Source organism: Trachemys scripta, chromosome 1, assembly GCF_013100865.1.
Source record: "Trachemys scripta elegans isolate TJP31775 chromosome 1, CAS_Tse_1.0, whole genome shotgun sequence".
Lineage (NCBI taxonomy): Eukaryota > Metazoa > Chordata > Testudines > Emydidae > Trachemys > Trachemys scripta.
In genome coordinates, this window is record NC_048298.1 from 132,016,170 (window position 1) to 132,035,509 (window position 19,340).

At 47.4% G+C, this 19,340-nt stretch overlaps 1 protein-coding gene across 2 annotated transcripts; it reads right to left on the reverse strand.

Annotated features, from left to right (window-relative positions):
• Positions 1-1,690: 1,690 nt before the first annotated feature.
• On the reverse strand, positions 1,691-16,355 carry LOC117884757 (C-type lectin domain family 4 member E-like). Of its 2 annotated transcripts, XM_034785506.1 has the most exons (6): positions 16,034-16,355; positions 6,136-6,252; positions 3,631-3,729; positions 2,935-3,086; positions 2,547-2,680; positions 1,691-2,203 (listed from the first exon to the last, which is right to left on the reverse strand). In XM_034785506.1, the coding sequence occupies exons 1-6, from the start codon at positions 16,101-16,103 to the stop codon at positions 2,053-2,055; spliced, it is 723 nt and encodes a 240-aa protein (XP_034641397.1). In that variant the 5' UTR covers positions 16,104-16,355; the 3' UTR covers positions 1,691-2,052. The 2 variants fall into 2 exon arrangements, with proteins under 2 accessions (XP_034641397.1, XP_034641407.1); XM_034785516.1 differs by lacking the exon at positions 6,136-6,252.
• Between the last annotated feature and the right edge of the window lie 2,985 nt (positions 16,356-19,340).

Consider the following 19,340-nt stretch of genomic DNA (forward strand, 5'->3'; position numbering starts at 1 on the left):
ACCATGTCTCAGGCCTTGCATTCACCTCCTGTTCCCAAAATAAAAGTTTCGCTAATGCCAACAGCTGGACTAGGTCATTGTTATGAGCTGAATCCATGTCTTGCTATTTGGGGGGACAGAGGCTGCGCACAGCAGTGAGGGGCTTGCAGAGTTAGCTTGCCAACTCAGTAAAATAAAATGCTTCTAAGAACTCTGTCTCACAGGAGCCCAGGAAGGACAGACAACTTCTTCTACAATACACTGCAAAATCATTCATAGTGTAGTGCTAAGAACCATGGGATATGCCCACAGAAATCATAGCATCTAACCTGCATTAGTAGAGTATCAGTGTGGATGTGGCTATGACTTGAGTGTGGCTTAGCAGTGTATATGCTCACCCTGGGCTTGGCTAACCTGATGTCCCAGACCTGGCTTCCCACACTCTGCAGTGAAGACATCCCCCAAGGTCAGAGCCGTCCTTAGACATATGCAGCATACGCGGCTGCGTAGGGCACTGGAAAATTTGGGGCACCATTCCCCTCGCTGGCTGCGGCTGGAATCCTCTCTTTCCTGTCCCCTCCATCACTCACTCTGCCGCCCCAGCCCCGGGGAGTCCAGAGCGGCGTGGCCAGTCACTGGCAGTGCGGCGGCCTGGCCCACTGCTGCCCAGAGCAGAGTCCCTCCCTGGACCTTGCCTGCCCGCGCCGCTTGGTCTCCATCACGCACCCACATACACACTTGTATTACTGTTGTTGACTTGTTGTTATTACTGCTTGGTACTTCCTGTCAAAATGCTCGTGGTGAGCCAGGACTGGCGAGGGGCTGCAGGAGGGCTGTGGGCTCTGGCAAGATGCAGCCCCATGTGACAGCGTGAAGCCTGCCTTGAGCCACTGCCGCAGAGTCTGTTGCATACGAAGCTGTGTGTGTGTCAGTAATGGGGGGGATTCTGGGAATCCGCGGGCGGGGGTGGTGGCTGTGCCCCCTCGACACACTGGAGTCAGCGGCACCGGCTGGTGACCGCCTTCAATGGAGCATAGGGGCACCAGTTTAATAATACTACGTAGGGCCCTATAAATCCTAAGGACGGCCCTGCCCAAGGTATACACTTCTACCTCGATATAACGCTGTCCTCGGGAGCCAAAAAATCTTACCGCGTTATAAGTGAAGCCGCGTTATATCGAACTTGCTTTGATCCGCCGGAGTGCGCAGCCCCACTTCCCCTCCCTCCCCCCCGAGCACTGCTTTACCGTGTTATATCCGAATTTGTGTTATATCGGGTCGCTTTATATCGGGGTAGAGGTGTATGTTGGAACTGGGTTACAGGACAATGAGGCTGTATGCATCTGGATTTGTGGCATAGAGACACCTTACTTCTGGGCTTAAATTCTGCTGACCTGCAGACGCACAAAGGTCTTTTCATGTAACAATTATAAAATGTGTCCCTTTGGCCCGTCCCTGATGGATGTGCAGACACACTGTTTGCAGTGAGAATGAAACAGCAGCAGCTCTAAAGTTTGGGTTTGGTTCATGCATCGTTATCCTGAAAGCTGAAACACCCATTAGAAACTGCAGTTGCAAGGACTGCAGGGACAGGATGAGAGACTCCCCATTTACAGCACTGATCTCCGCAGGGACTGACACATTAGCACCCTGGAAGCGATGACTTTACATGGGATGTTATTAACTTTAGCAGCACTGAGTGGGTTAATTGTGAATAGTAACTCTCTCTTCAGCTCTTTCAAGGCCAAAGCCACTGGGCCCTGCCCTTACCAACCCAGGTCCTCCAGAAGTGTTGGGTGCTGGCATAGTCCACCTTTGTGACATCATAAACAGAGTTCTGCTGAAAATTACCCCTTTTCCACTTCAGAACATTTTACCAATTTTTTTTTCAAAATTCTTTTGTGCATATGGGTGAGTTTGAACCATTAAACACAGTAACCTTCCACTCCATAATTACAGCACAAGTCCCACATCTGAACCAAACCCTCCAATCAGATCTCTCGCTCAGCTTCCTCTAGCCAGGGATGGGCGCTCTCTCTTTCTGGCTTCACGTCCTGGACGGGGTTTCGTTCCTCAAAACCTTGTTGCATCAGTTTCACAAATTCTATTTACTGTAGTGGAACACGGAATGTCATTCCAATTCTTCCTATTTGCATTTGTCTTTACATGCATGACAGCACAGTTCTCCATTTTGCTATTACTGGGTTCACCTTGTCTCCAGAATCTGTAAGAACCATGTGTGAGATACATATTGGTATGAGTTTTAAGAGTTGAACAACTTGTAACAGGTGAGGATGAAAGAAGGGGGCAAATTAAACCCTTTAGTTAACCCGAAAGATTCTCCTACCAGGCTCTACACTGTTTCCTTAAAAGGGATTTATAGAACCTGCTCATGTTCCCCCAACAAAGCTGCTCTTTACTGGACAAGAAGCACTTGTAGCTACAGTACGACCGGAGCTCCTTTGCCCTCCCTGCAACCCTCACCCCCTTGCACGACTGTTACTCTATGTTAACCTGTGGGACTAAGGAGAAGACAGTAACTGGTCTCCATCACAGGAGATACTCACGCTGCAGTCTCATTATATGGAGTCTGATCCACCCAGTGCCACTGGCCTTCCTGTGCCTGATCTGTCAGACCAATATAGTAATTCTTATTTTGGAAGGATGTAACAGTTCTTTTTATCCAATTTAAAATGAAATCCTGAAAAAAAATTACAAATTAATTGCCCACATTCAGTCATTGAGTTGACAGTAGTGGGCAGGAGTCCCTGTAGCACATGTATGCATGCGCATGAGAGAGAGAGAAGGTGATGGCTGGGAAATCCCATGATTGAATGAACAGGGAGACTGAATTCCCAGCTCACCTTCAATAGACCCCAAATACCAGGGGCGCATGGGGTCTTCTAAAGATCTGAATACTCAGCTCCCCAAAGAGTCTAATCCCCAGAGAGTTACCTGCTCAGTTCCTGTGTTGATCACCACCAAGTGGGAACTCATTCCTGTGCAGTTTGTCTCACTGTCACTCCAGTTCATGGTGTCTATAGAGAAGTAGTAGCAGCTGGACTGAAAGTGCTTCCAGCCCATGGGGCAGCATGTCCAGACTTGCCCTGAGGGAAGAGAAAGTCAAGGAGAAGAACTCGTAATAATGAGAGATGGAAAACTAGACTAGGCTAGAAGATGCGTTGTTAGAACATGTTAGCTCAGACAGTCAATAAACCCAGTGTAGACGAACGTGTTAACTGACATCTAGAAAAAGGTAAAATGACTCAGTTAATGTTCAACCCCTTTCCTTGGGGAGACTCGTGAATAGTCTAATAGGCCCTCAAAGGTAGGGAATGTTTCCTCATCCCCATCCTGAAATAAGTTTCTTTTGCTCCCCTTTATCCCTCCCTCCTGTGACCACTCTCAGCTAACCCCTCCCTCTCCTTGTTGTTCACACTCTGCCTGGACTTGTAGAACGTCGCTATTTCTCCTCTTAGCCCTCACTCAGTCAATCTGTACAGACTTCATTTTGTTCCCATCCTCTCCCCCATACATCAGTCCCTCCGGCCCCGTGTTGATCCAGAGCTGGGTGTGAATCAGGCCCCTAACCCAGAACGATGATGCTGGGGTTAATCCCTCCCTCCCTCTCTCTCTTTCAGTGTCACTGACCTTTCTCCTCAGCTCTCCCCAGGACACAATGCCACTCTGCAGAACTCTGGGGCAGGGCCTTGTGCTCTTCACAGCCTCCAGTTCCCTTGAGTAGAGTGACTGGAAAACAAGAGAGGAAAAAAAGAGAAGGGATCCAACTCTATCCTCCTTCTCCCCTGCCTGGGTGCAACCTGATTTCTTCATCTCCTGGCCATGGACTGTCCCAATGTGGCTGCCCCTTTGTAAGTTTCCATTATTGTCACAAGTGCCAACAACCACCTTCCCTGGCTCAATAGGGCAGCTCAGCTCTCTTCATATCACTGCTGGTGGTGGGGACCAGATATACTGATTGACCAGAATAAGCCAACCGATCTTAATCAGTATTGCAAAAAGAGCCTCTGACCCACAGGGGAAAGATCAGGGTGAATGTGGCTAGGCAACAGGTTATTAATACTGGTACCCCTCATCCAAGCAGTAGCAGATGTCAGGGCCTAGTAGGTTGGTTTCCCAATGGAGGAGAAATCAGTGGAGTCTGGGTATCTTCTTGCTGTAACTTATTGACACGACTCCTTTAACTGCAGAAACGGCATTCACGCAAATGCGTCTTTCAGAACTCAGAGGCCACACAATGCCCATTTTCTAGAAGCAACTCTGCCCCTAGAATTGACTATAGTTAGAGAGATTAAAGCAGAGAGAAAACTCTTGCTTTTCCCCACAGCTCCCTGTGAAAGAACTGCCGAGGCTGGTGACATCACCAGGGGGTGTGGAGCTTCTTGGGAGTTGGTCAAGGTGATGTTGGAGAGTGGATCAAGAGAGAGACATCTGGGAATGGTGACAGGGCTGTCAAGGGAACCAGAAGTTGGAGGGTGTGGGGGTCAGACAGAAGGTCTGGCTAGACTTGCCTGGAGAGCTGGGCTAACTCAGGAAGGATTGAACCTGAGGAGGGAACCTGAAGATGCTGAGGGGAGCTCAGTTTGGTGTGTCCCTGGTCCCAGAAGCTCCCCTCGTAGGTAGATTGTGGTGGGCTCTGGAGGAGAAAGATTCCTCGGAGAGAGTGAGGGACTCCATAAGCCATCCCAGTAACCCAGCAACAGGGGTTGGTGCTGAGCAGTGACACCAGACACGGGCAGGTCACAGCACAATCTGCCTGTATATTTGTAAATAATTAAGAAGCTCAAGACAGACTTACACAGACAAGGTAAGATGAGTGGTTTCTATGCATAAAACGATTTCTTTAATGCTTCCAATTCCATGTTAGATAATATTTGTTTTTGTTCTTGATAAATAAGATACTTTATTTTTGCTAACTTTATGACTAAGTCTGATATGGGCTACTAATTTATTTAGGCACCTGATTTCCACTTCTTGAAGTGTTGCTAGTTGAAAGGAGTGCGTAGAGGGTGAAGCAGCTTAAGAAATGCATTGAGTGATCTAATGGAGAAGCAGCAGTCTAGGGGTTACAGCAGAAATTTTTCATGGTTAGTTATACCCCAAATGTTTTGGTAGGTTGGAGTTAATTGAGCTGTCTCAGTGAGCAGAAAGATACATTCCATTTAAAACAAAAGTTGAGGCTTAAAAATAGACTAGTTGATCTCTCCATAGATATGTGACCGTATCCTCTGATGTGCTGCGCACCCTCAATTCCTACTGAAGTCAGTGAACTGATGGTGCACAGCACCTTCCAGGACTGTTAATGAGGATGATATCCTTACTGAGGACAAGTGCCCTAGACATGTTTAAAGATACTTGGATCATAAGTAAAAAAGTTATAAGAGATTAGAAATTACTTCTAGGAACTGGTGCCCCAGATGTAAAAGGCTCTGTATCTTGTTTCCCCTGAGCCATCCACTCTGCCTGAACTGGAGCCAAATTGGAACCAGTGTCCTGGAGCTGAAAGGCTGTGTATCCCATCCCCCAATCCGTTTGGGTCACCTGGACCCCACAAGCTGGAACAGAACTGATGCTCTAGAAGGGAAGGGAAAGGCTCAGAACCCCATTTCCTGATCCCTCAACTCATCCAGTCTACATGACATAGAGTTGGATTAGAACTGATGCCCTGATACGGCTCTAGATATTTTCCCCTGATCCTTCTGAGCATCTCACACCCTACCATTGCTAGTTAACATCCCTGATCCTCTGGACATTTATCACGCACCTCCTCCCACTGCCAAATCCTTCCCTCATATCCCAGACATACTTTTCTCAAGTGACCATATTGCTTGCTGCCCATTTCTAATCTTGTCCAGCCACTCACCTTTCCCCCTTTGCCAGCCAAACAAGGACTGTTCCCAACAATATATTCTTCAGGGCTTTCTCCGGGCCCAAACCTTTGGGCTCCCACCCTGTCCTCAAGAAGACTCTTCCACAGTCTAACAAACACCTCTGCTGGGAATTGTTTCCTGATTGTCCAGCAGGATATTTTCCTCTTTGCTTAATTTTATCTCCTTTATTCCCAGTTCTCCTCCCTCAGGCATCCTCCTCAAACAATTCCTCTCCCTCTTGGATAATCAACCAGTATATACTTACCAATGAGGGCAATGAGGAGAGAGACACACAGCAACAGCAACAGTGCTGAGACCAACCACAGGAATCGCCACGTGGGCTTCTGGAGTGCACTCTGCGCTGTGCTCTTCTCTGGAGGTACTAAAGGCAAAGAAACCCTTAGCCCCCAAAACAGTCAGTTCTGTTGACAGTAGCCCTGTCTGCTAGATGTGAGCAGCTGAATGAAAAACTTCATGCAGAGACCAAATATCAACCCTTATTCAAGAGTTAAAATGATCTTAGAGATAGGACCAATTAGAACTCTGGGTGATGACCCCTCTGTTGAAGCTCAAATTCCAAGCCAAACTCCCCAACTCAAGCCCCTATAGTGAGCAAATATTCCAATCACAGGTATTGGGGACTGAGGTTACGTGTTTGAGGGGCATGGTGGATGGAAAGCTGGCTAGATCGTCAGGCTCAATGGGTAGTGATCAACAGCTCGATGTCTAGTTGACAGCCAGTATCAAGTGGAGTACCTCAGGGGTCTGTCCTGGGGCTGATTTTGTTCAACATCTTCATTAATGATCTGGATGATGGGATGAATTGCACCCTCAGCAAGTTCATGGATGGCCTAGACAAATTGGAAGTGACCTAGACAATTCAGAGTGACCTAGACAAATTGGAGGATTGGGCTAAAAGAAATCTGATGAGGTTCAACAAGGACAAGTGCAGAGTCCTGTACTTAGGTCAGAAGAATCCCATGCACTGCTACAGGATGGGGACCTACTGGCTAAGCAGCAGTTCTGAAGAAAATGACCTGGGGATTACAGTGGACGAGAAGCTGGATATGAGTCAACAGTGTGTCCTTGTTGCCAAGAAGGCTAATGGCGTATTGGACTGCATTAGTAGGAGCATGGCCAGCAGATCAAGGGAAGTAATTATTCTCCTCTATTTGGCACTGTTGAGGCCATATCTGTAGAAACCCCTAGCCCCCAAAACACATTCTGTAGTGGAGGGACCAAAACTGGATGCAATCCAGTTTTGGTCCCTCCACTACAGAAAGGACATAGACAAATTGGAGAGAGTCCAGTGGAGGGCAATGAAAATGATTAGGGGGTTGGGGCACTTGACTTATGAGGAGAGGCTGGGGGAACTGGGCTTATTTAGTCGGCAGAAGAGAAGAGCAGAATTTTGGGACACTAGGCAGCCCAGAGTTGTTAGCCAGTGTGGGAGTTTGAGAATCAGGGAGAACCACAGGATGGTCTTATCTGTGTCCAGCTGCCTCGCTAAAGAATCCTTTCTAGATACAATACATCTGAGTCCTGTCTCTTCCCTACTGCGAGGTATCAGGGAGGTGCCAGAGTAGGGAGGGGAATGGGTCACACACAGAGGGAAGGAGAGGGAAACAACTCACTGAGGGGCTGGCTGCTCCAGGTCTCAGTAAGGAGCACTGGAGGCACACAGGGGCATGGAGAATAAGGGAGGGGATTGGAGGCAGCAACACTCATTGCAGGAGAAGGGTAAAGTAGCTGGAGTGCTAATATCTGGTGAAGGTCCCTTCAGAGGCTGTAATAGTTTAAGTTTGGGTCTAGAGAGACTCAATTTTTTTTCCTTGTTCAGTTTGTAATTCTCAAGTCACCCAATAGCAGCAGCAGCAGCAGCAGGGTAACAGGGTCAGAAGCAAGGCTCTTGATAATGCACTCTGCTGAGAAAGTGTATATATCATTCCTAAAATACACAGTGAGTACACTGATAGTTACTGGGGCTGGTTGAAAATTGTCCATTGAAACTTTTTTTTTTAAATAGAAAATTGGTTTTTTGACAAAACAAAAATGGTCACGGGTAGTGTCTGCTTTCATTTTCTGAGGGAAAAAAAACATTTTCTCCTCAGCTCCCACTAGCTGTTACACTGTCAGTGCAGGGCTGCCCAGAGGATTCAGGGGGCCTGGGGCAAAGCAATTTTGGGGGCCCCTTCCATAAAAAAAAAGTTGCAATACTATAGAATACTATATTCTGCGGCCCCGGGGCAAATTGCCCCACTTGTACGTCGTCGTCCCCCCCCCCCCCCCCCTCCGGGCGGCCCTGGGAAAAATAAACATTTAAAAACCTTCCACATCTTGGCACAAACCCAGTTTTGAGAAAACTTCTTTTCAAGTCACCTTTACAAGGTATCACTGGTTCTCAGCATCAGCTAGTGCTAAAAGGGTTGGACAAATATTTTCCGTCAAAACTTTTTTTGGATCGAAAACTAGGGGTTTTTAAAAAGCAGAAAAAAATCACGGACAATGTCTGCTTTCCTTCAAAATTTGTTGTGGTTTTTTTAATTGAAAAGCTGAAATTAGTCTGCCAAAACCTGAACATGGTTTGGGGTTTCAGAAGTGTGTGGCCAAATATTTGCTGCTTGCTGTGTTTGATTATTTAAAGAAACAATAAAAAAATCCAGCTTAAAAAAAATCCAAAACTTTTGAACCACCTCAGCTTGTGACCAAACGCCTGAGCCCATCCAGTCAGAGATTTTTCCAGATTTCTGATACTCTGCTGGCTTCCTTGACTCATATCTGTCTCCATAACTTTGGGTTCGTTTAGGTTAGAACATAAGAACATAAGAATGGTCGTACTGAGTCAGACCAAAGGTCCATCCAGCCCAGTATCCTGTCTACTGACAGTGGCCAATGCCAAGTGCCCCAGAGGGAGTGAATCTAACAGGTAATGATCAAGTGATCTCTCTCCTGCCATCCATCTCCCCCTCTGACAAACAGAGGCTAGGGACACCCATTCCTTACAGATCCTGGCTAATAGCCATTAATGGACTTAACCTCCATGAATGTATCTGTTTCCTAGAGACTGGCTCCATGGGGTCCCTCACAAACTGGAGACAGTTACTGTGGGTTTGTCTTTAGTATAGCTTATGTACATACTCCACAAACTGAGCATTTGAGCTTGTTCCAGAATCTGGGATGAGCCTATGTTGTGAAAACTGAAATGCTCAAAATAGCACATGCATGTGAATGGACACATGGTGCTAAAATTAAATTAACCCAGGGGTTCTCAAACTGGGGGTCAGGACCCTTCAGGGGGTCACAAGGTTATTACTGGGGGTCGCGAGCTGTCAGCCTCCGCCTCAAACCCCGCTTTGCCTCCAGCATTTATAATAGTGTTAAATATATTTAAAAGTGTTTTTAATTTATAAGGGGGGATTGCACTCAGAGGTTTGCTATGTGAAAGGGGTCACCAGTACAAAAGTTTGAGAACCACTGAATTAACCCCTCTGGAGCCTCGGGGAATGCAGGGGAGGGGAGTCTCCCTTGGTAGGGTTGGGAAGGAGGTAGGTGGTGTAGGATATTGCTCTTCTCATGTGATCCCTCCCCCATGGCTCTCTTGGCTCTATCACTGTTAATCTAAAGTGGCTAATTTTAAATGAAGCTACCCTCCCCTGACATGAATTTCCCCATGGCACTGAAATTAAATGTAGACTATAATTTGGCATTTGAGAAGTGAAAGGGATGGTAGCCCTAAGGGGAAAGATAACAGCTTGGCTCTTTGTGTTAAATAGCTGTCTGCAAGCCTCAAACTGCTGAATGAGCTTTAGGGTAGGGAAGGCTGTGCCTCCCGCAGGGCCGGCTCTGGCTTTTTTGCCTCCCCAAGCAAAAAAAAACCAACAAAAACCTGCGGGGGCGGCCGGAAAAAAATAATAAACCTGAGGCGCTCCTCTGGGAGATGAAGTCCTAGACAGTGAGTCATATGCACAACTGCTTAATCAAAAGAGACCCTATAGAAAATAATCCAGATCTAGTGGTTTTCTTTTCATGAGAAAAATGGACAAGAAATACAGTGAAAATGTTTGTAATGGCCATCAAAGGGACTTCTCTGGCCATTATGAAAACTGGTGCATAACTCACCCAATTAACATGGAGGAAAGGGGACTGAGACTTGACTGGCACGTAGGAATTCTCCTTAGTTCAACAAGCAGCAGGCTGTGCTGCGGAAGCTGATGAATCTGGGTTCTACCCCTGATGTTGGTATGAAATGCCAAATGGCCAGATGCAGCAGAGTGACCACCATCAAGTCCTGGTTGGCTATGGATTTGTTGCAAAAAATCTAGGGTGTGGAAAGCTTTAGTTCTCTGTTCCCTGCAGCTAACATGGAGCTGGAATACCTGAAGAGATGTGCTCAGTCTATGCTTGGAGCTGGGGTGTGATTCCTGCCACCTTCCCCTCTCTCGGAGCCTCAGCGCGCCGCGTGCAGGAGCTGCGCTGGCCCCTGGACAGCGCTGCAGCGGCGTGGTTCCAGCGGGACCGGAGCTTGCAGCCCCATCTCCTTACCACACGGCTCTGACTCAGTGGGAGGAGCTCAGGCCCTGCCGGAGCTACGCCGCTGCAGCACTGAGGCGCCGGGGGATGGGGGAAGGCAGAGGCAGGGCCGGGGGCCCCTGCGGGGTCCGGGGCCTGGGGCAAATTGCCCCATTTCCCCCCCCCCCCCCGGGAGGCCCTGTACACTGTGCTCATTAACTGGGGGCGTGTGGTTGTGTCTATGCATGATCTTTGCAGGGAAGATCAGGAGGCCTCCTCCTCTGGAAGATTTTTAAATCCCTGACTCCGCTCCCTTCTGCCCCATTCCAAAGGTAAAATAGTGATTGTTCCGATGCACTTTTATAAGCCCTTTGGATAAGTCATCTCTGGTAGGATCTACCTACCTTCATATCTATCACTGTGGCGGTATCTGAGTGGCTGGCTCAGCAGTAGACAAAAAGGAAGTAAAACTTCTCCATCAGAGGCAGGGAAAACACCCCAATATTCTCTTCCCTCTGATGCTGACATTTTAACATGCAGCTCCTGAGAGCCCCCTCCAGCACATTGTCCTATTTAGGAGTTTCCAAGCTTCTCAAGGAGGATGTTGGGGGTTCTCTTCCATTGCACCATGGATAGCTGGGCAACATGAAACTCACCCCCATCAGTCTTTGACGGTCCCCTGGAGCAGTTGCCATTGCAGTGGAGCTGCTGGGTAGTTATTTGCTGCCTCCTTCTTCCCATCTTCCTGTGTCTCTGCCAGTTGTCTGTCTAGTACCAGCCCCACTCATGGGAGGCCCTCACTATACCACTCTACACACACCAGGACACTCTGCAGAGAATCCTGGGAATGTGACTAGAAGACAGGCACCCTATGTTCAGCTTTGTTGTCATTGACCATGGGGTCAACATGACCAAAGTAATTATCCATGAGCACTAGAGCAGCAGCCAGCACTTTAGTCACACCCGTTATCTTCTAATTACTCACCCAAGTCATCTAGAGAGGCCCTGACTCTGTGAGAGACAACACTGCAATAGCATTGGTGGATATTTCCAGGGGCAGATTTACCATGAAACACAGTGCTCTGGCATGGGGCCCCCCAACAACAGGGGGCCCCAGGGCCAGGCACTAAGGCAGCTCAGCACTGGTGCACCCCCTGTGGGGGGGCTGCTCCACGGGAGAGGGGCTGCGGGGATAGAAGCTGTGGGGAGCAGGAGAGCAGGGAGGGAGGCTCACCCACAGCCTCAGAGGAGCAGGCAGAAGGTGTGGGTGGCGGGAGCACTGGGAACGGAGAGAAGCAGCGATTTGAAGGGGAAGCCACCGCTTCTCTCCAGCTGCGTGGCTGCCCCTGCTCCTCCTGAGTCCTCCAGCCCGTGCTTGCAGGGCCAGATTCAGAAAGGGGATGGGGCTTTAGGGGCTGCAGCCCAGGTCTCCAGGGCCCACTTAGCCCTGGGCTGCAGCCCCTAAAGCCCTTGTGTTCCAGCCCTGCCTAGCGGGAGGTGGGGGGCGGAGGCGGCTCGGAGAATTGCAGCCCATGGGAGCTGCAGGGGGTGGTGCTTGCAGGGCAAGCACAGGGCCGCACGGAGCCACCTGAACTCCCCGCACCTGCACCCTCTGCACCAAATGGGAGCTGCCCCAGGTAAGTGCTCCGCACCCCAATCCCCTGCCCCAGCCCTGATCCCCCTCCCACACTCTAACTCCAGGCCAGACCCCCCCATCCCCAGCCTGTTCCTGCACCCTAACTCCCTCCCAGACCCTGTACCCCAACCATCAGCCCCCTCCTGCACCCTAACTCCCACCCAGACCCTGCACCGCCAGCCCCAGTGCGCTCCCACACCCTAACTTCCTCCCAGACCCTGCATCTCAACCCTGAGCACCCTCCCAAACCCTAACTCCCACCCAAACCCTGCACCCCCAGCCCTGAGCCCCAGGTGAAGAATGCAGGAAAAAAATGAAAAATGCGAAGTAGGGCCCCAAAAATGAAGCTGAGCACAGGGCCCCACTAACTCTAAATCTGCCACTGGATATTTCTACGGCTCTCTGAAAGTAATGTACTAGCTATGATCAATCCAGGGTCCCTTAGGCACCCCCCACGTTACTGGCAGCAGTGTTTGAGCATGCCCTGGAACCTCCCAATGTTCACCTGCAAGAGCAGACTCATCAAATGCCTTTGGAACAGGACATGGGGGAATATTAAACTAGCACTAGCTCATCTTGACAGGAGCACGAGTGAGGGCAGGAGGAACATCTGAGTACAGTACATCCGAGCCTCAATGACAGCACAATGTCAGTGAGTCAGTCACCTCAACTGTGCATGCATGTCTGGCTTCTGTGACTCCTTTCCTGAAGCAGGCAGGGAAGGACCCCAGGCAGTTCTCTGTCAAGGCAGCTGAGGTTGGCAAATCTGAGGGCAGAGCTGCAAAGTCAGATTGCAAATATCCTTGACAGCACTGAATACGTGTATATAACCCTGCCACATCGTGGGGTTGTGCTCAAGGACTTGCAGCTTGGGATGGAGACCCACAGGGCAGAGCAATTTCTATATCCAAATAAATATGGACCAGCCTGCACCTCCTCCCTATATGGTACTCCCTTCTATTCCTGCTGATCCACACACGCTTGTCATCTCCCTATAGATCCTTCTTGCACATTCCGCTTTGTGCTTTCTCCCATGCAGCTTCTGACTTGTGGATTGTTTTCAGTCTGCCTCAGGTTCCACTACCTTCCTCTAGAAACCCCTCCTAACTTCTCCTCCTTTATGGTCGCGCTACATGTTGCTGCTTCTGAAGTATTCTTCCTTACATTGCTGTTTGTCTTGTCTTCACCTGTAGCGTGTTCAGAGCAGCCAGTTAGGCTGTAAGGTCATTGGGGCAGGGAACATCTCTGATGTTTGTAAAGTGCCTAGTAAATTTGCATAATTATATACAACATTTGTTAATAGCAATAACAATTTTCAATTTTTGATCATTAAATGTTAGTTACTTTTCAGCAGAGATAGGCATGAGGCACAAAACTGGATCCAGTTTCAGATCTCAGATACTTAAAGTCTCCAGAGATTTGGTTCAAGCCCATCTCTTCTACTCAGCCTTTGTTTCCTTCTTCTCTCATTTCTATTCTTCTCTAGAGCTGGGCAAATATTTTTGGATGACAGTTTATTCACCAAAAAATGCTGTTTCAGTCTAACAAAAAATATTGATTAATTTAATATATTTTTTTCAGGGAGCTAGATTCAGAAGGGGACTAGGGTACTGTGACGTTGCACTCTATATAATTTAATGAAAATATGCTAATCAGTGTGAATATAATATAACTGGAATATGCTGCATGCAAAAGGTCTCTTGTAAGGTATCATTACAAAGTTTATAATCTACTGAGTGTGGTCATCCTATTTGTATGAATGTATCATTCTTGTATCTGAAACTAGAAATATGAAATATAACTCTGAGGGCCTATTGTAATTATGCAAAGTGTGGGCCATTAATGGTGGTTTGGAAACTTGATGGCTCCCATCAACCAGGACAATTGACTGTGGATGGCTCTGTTTGCTTGCAGGCCTTCCTTTGAGTCAGGCTGGGAGGAATGAAGGCTTGGGGTCTCACAGGGTGAGATTTTATCTGTATTCAGTTTTCTTACTGTATTAGGCATAGACTTGCATGTTTTATTTTAATTTGTTTGGTAACTTACTTTGTTCTGTCTGTTATCACTTGGAACCACTTAAATCCTACTTTTTGTATTTAATAAAATCACTTTTTACTTAATACACACTCTGGGTTAATTAATAATACCTGGGGGGGCGGGGAAAGCTGTGCATATCTCTCTATCAGTGTTATAGAAGGCGAACAATTTATGAGTTTACCCTGTATAAGCTTTATACAGGATAAAACGGATTTATTTGGGGTTTGGACCACATTGGGAGTTGGGCATCTGAGTGTCTGAGACAAGAACACTTTTTAAACTGCTTTCAGTTAAGCTTGCAGTTTGTGGGACGTGGTTCAAACCTGGATCTGTGTTTGTAGCTGGCAAGCGTGTCTGGCACAACCAGGCAGGGTTCTGGAGTTCCAAGCTGGCAAAGAAAGCAAGGGCAGAAGTAGTCTTGGCACATCAGTTGGCAGCCCCAAGGGGGTTTCTGTGATCCAACCCGTCACAGGTACCATTCACAAAACAGCCAGCAGAGGAGGTGCCCCCTTATAACCTTTGGATCAGTGGTTAGGGCACTCACCCTTGGACATGGAAGACCCATATCTGACTTGCTGTTTGAGAACAGGGAGTTGATCCCAGCCTCTCCCTCTCCTAACCATCCGGCTCATCAGGGATGGGTGTCTCACTTGTCCCTGTTGAAACTGTTTCAGTTTGTATAAAGAACTAACTAGTACTTATTGATAAGGACTTGAACTTAGGGCTGCCCCTTGCCAGGGGAGTCCCCTCACAACGGGGCAATCATGTATTCTAGGAGTAGAGTTCTTTTCAGTCTCTCCTGCAGAAACTCTTCCTCTCTGTGAAAAACACACAGTCATTAGACCAGACTGAGAAAATGACTCTACAGCTTAATGGTTAGGGTAAACATGAGGTGATGCAACCAAGGTTCAAATACCTGTTGTAGAGAGGAAATTGAATCTGGGTCTCCCACCTCTCAGGTGAGTGCCCTAAGAACTACACTGAAGGAGGGGGCACCACCAACTCCACCTGTTTTATGCACCTAGCCTTTTAAAAAAATGCCCAGAAACAAAACATTTAGCTCAACCTGATAGGAATTTGTCAACTTTTACAATTTGCTGAAAATTTAAAAAAATGGATTCATTTTGACCCAAACTGATTTTTTTTCAGATCTGCCAGTGAACCAAAAAACCCCTGAGTTATTCACCCAATTAAATTCTGCACCCAATCCGGGCAGATTACGTGCCCCTGAATTCAGTGCTGGCTCTCATGATGGGTACAGAGGACAGGCAGCCATCATGAAATCTCTGCTCTGGGTTCTCCTCCCTGCCTGCCCCTGAGATACTGCAGGTCCTGTCTGTACTCTGGAAAAGCCCTGACAACAGTATTGACAACAGTATAATTGCTGTCACTGCCCCTCTTCTAGGCAACGTAACGTTCCCTGGGCCCCTGAATCTTTTAGCTACCAACATCTTGGTGGGTACAGACTTCAATACCATATCTCCTCCTTGTGGGCTCTCCTAATTCTATTGCTGGTATGACCCCATCCATTATCCTTCACATCTTAACCTTGCTCTGAGCTGTTCCAGCCACACACACACCGGGTGTGTCCCTAGAGATCCCCCTCTCTGTATCTCAGCCCTTTGTCTCTATGTGGATATGCAAGTGAGGTTCTGAAATGATCTAACCTCTAATGCCCTCAGTGCATCTCCTCTGGAGATTTCCCTCCCTGAATCTCTTTCAGATCCATAACTTTTTTCTTGATCCCCTGTACCCTAGAAATTTCCCTTCATCACTGCCCAGGTATTGGCAAAAATCTCATTTATACCAACATTATCTCAGGGTCAGATGGCAGCCAGTGACCAACAGGGGAAAGGCTCTAACAAGCAGCTTCCTGATTCCCCTGAGCCAGACTCTGCCCCTAGCCTAGGGCTAGATGGGAAACGGTGCCGCAAAAGTGAAAGTCTCCATAGCCCATTCCCCTAAATAGTCTGTAGTTTACCTTTGGTCTCTGCAGGTGGTGGTGCTGCATTCTTGAACTTTACCTCAGCGTAAGTAACCTCCGATGCCATTTGGAGATTGTTGCCGACCCCTCTTCTTTATATATTTATATTGTTATTGCATTTAGAATTGATCTTTTAATTCCCTAAAGCCACAGGCCAGTCATGGAGTCATTCCCATCTGGAGTGTCTGCCACCCCTTCTCCCACCTGTCAGAAGAGGAGAGACAGGGAGAGGAAAGCCCCTAAGATGAGCTGGGAGGTGCTGGAGATGGAGATATATCCCAGACAGCTCTTGGACCTCTTCACTCAGAAAATCAGCCTGGGCTTTTCTCCTCATGGGTTTAAGTAAATGAAAAACAGGAACCTCGTGGCTGAGAGAGAAGTTGCATCCCCCACTGCTAATAAACTTACACACGCAGTCATTTCTCAACCACTAGGGTTTAATTTTCTGTCTTTATGCAGTGGTGTTGTTCTACAGATACCACAGAATATGTTCTGAGAACAACCCCCTGCCAGAGAAGGCTTCCCTCCACTCCTAATTGCTGAGTAAGACACGCCCCCTGCAGGTCACTGAAACTGAAATCCCCTCAGCTCAGGGGCTTCTTAGTTAACAGAGACTTTCCCAGCACCCAGTATTCAGTCTCTGGGAGTCTAAATCCCAAATAAATCCCTTTTTCTCTGTATAAAGCGTATACAGGGTAAACTCATAAATTGTCCGCCCTCTATAACACTGATAGAGAGATATGTACAGTTATTTGCTTCTCCAGGTATTAATTACTTATTCTGGGTTAATTAATCATAGAATCATAGAATATCAGGGTTGGAAGGGACCTCAAGAGGTCATCTAGTCCAACCCCCTGCTTAAAGCAGGACCAATCCCCAACTAAATCATCCCAGCCAGGGCTTTGTCAAGCCTGATATTCAAAACATCTAAGGAAGGAGATTCCACCACCTCCCTAGGTAACCCATTCCGGTGCTTCACCACCCTCATAATGGAAACGATTTTCCTAATATCCAACCTAAACCTCCCCCACTGAAACTTGAGACCATTACTCCTTGATGAGTCCCGGCAGTCTCTCCATTACTCCATGTTCTGTCATCTGCTACCACTGAGAACAGTCTAGATTCATCCTCTTTGGTACCCCCTTTCAGGTAATTGAAAGCAGCTATCAAATCCCCCCTCATTCTTATCTTCTGCAGACTAAATAATCCCAGTTCCCTCAGCCTCTCCCCATAAGTCATGTGCTGTAGCCCCCTAATAATTTTTGTTGCCCTCCGCTGGACTCTTTCCAATTTTTCCACATCCTTCTTGTAGTGTGGGGCCCAAAACTGGACACAGTACTCCAGATGAGGCCTCACCAATGCTGAATAGAGGGGAATGATCATGTCCCTTGATCTGCTGGTAATGCCCTACTTATACAGCCCAAAATGCTGTTAGCCTTCTTGGCAACAAGGGCACACTGTTGATTTATATCCAGCTTCTCGTCCACTATAACCCCTAGGTCCTTTTCTGCAGAACTGCTGCCTAGCCACTCGGTCCCTAGTCTGTAGCAGTGCATGGGATTCTTCCATCCTAAGTGCAGGACTCTGCACTTGCCCTTGTTGAACCTCATCAGATTTCTTTTGGCCCAATCCTCTAATTTGTCTAGGTCCCTCTGTATCCTATCCCTACCCTTCAGTTTCAGAGTAACAGCCGTGTTAGTCTGTATCCGCAAAAAGAAGAACAGGAGTACTTGTGGCACCTTAGAGACTAACAAATTTATTAGAGCATAAGCTTTCGTGGACTACAGCCCACTTCTTCGGATGCATATAGAATGGAACATATAATGAGGAGATATATATACACACATACAGAGAGCATAAACAGGTGGGAGTTGTCTTACCAACTCTGAGAGGCCAATTAATTAAGAGAAAAAAAAAAAAAACTTTTGAAGTGATAATCAAGCTAGCCGAGTACAGACAGTGTGATAAGAAGTGTGAGAGTACTTACAAGGGGAGAGAGAGTCAACGTTTGTAATGGCTCAGCCATTCCCAGTCCTTATTCAAACCGGAGTTGATTGTGTCTAGTTTGCATATCAATTCTAGCTCTGCAGTCTCTCTTTGGAGTCTGTTTTTGAAGTTTTTCTGTTGTAATATAGCCACCCGCAGGTCTGTCACTGAATGACCAGACAGGTTAAAGTGTTCTCCCACTGGTTTTTGAGTATTTTGATTCCTGATGTCAGATTTGTGTCCATTAATTCTTTTGCGTAGAGACTGTCCGGTTTGGCCAATGTACATGGCAGAGGGGCATTGCTGGCACATGATGGCATATATCACATTGGTAGATGTGCAGGTGAACGAGCCCCTGATGGTATGGCTGATGTGATTAGGTCCTATGATGATGTCACTTGAATAGATATGTGGACAGAGTTGGCATCGGGGTTTGTTACAAGGATAGGTTCCTGGGTTAGTGGTTTTGTTCAGTGATGTGTGGTTGCTGGTGAGTATTTGCTTTAGGTTGGGGGGTTGTCTGTAAGCGAGGACAGGTCTGTCTCCCAAGATCTGTGAGAGTAAAGGATCATCTTTCAGGATAGGTTGTAGATCTCTGATGATGCGCTGTAAGTACTCTCACACTTCTTATCACACTGTCTGTACTCGGCTAGCTTGATTATCACTTCAAAAGTTTTTTTTCTCTTAATTAATTGGCCTCTCAGAGTTGGTAAGACAACTCCCACCTGTTTATGCTCTCTGTATGTGTGTATATATATCTCCTCATTATATGTTCCATTCTATATGCATCCGAAGAAGTGGGCTGTAGTCCACGAAACCTTATGCTCTAATAAATTTGTTAGTCTCTAAGGTGCCACAAGTACTCCTGTTCTTCTTTCTACCCTTCAGTGTATCTACCACTCCTCCCAGTTTAGTGTCATCTGCAAACTTGCTGAGAGTGCAGTCCAAGCCATCCTCCAGATCCTTAATGAAGATATTGAACAAAAACGGCCCCAGGACTGACCCTTGGGGCACTCCGCTTGATACTGGCTGCCAAGTAGACATGGAGCAATTGATCACTACCCGTTGAGCCCGATGATCTAGCCAGCTTTCTGTCCACCTTATAGTCCATTCATCCAGCCCATACTTCTTTAACTTGCTGGCAAGACTACTGTGGGAGACCGTATCAAAAGCTTTGCTAAAGTCAAGCCCACTGCTTTCCCCTCATCCACAAAGCCAGTTATCTCATCATAGAAGGCAATTAGGTTAGTCAGGCATGACTTGCCCTTGGTGAATCCATGCTGACTGTTCCTGATCACTTTCCTCTTTTCAAAGTGCT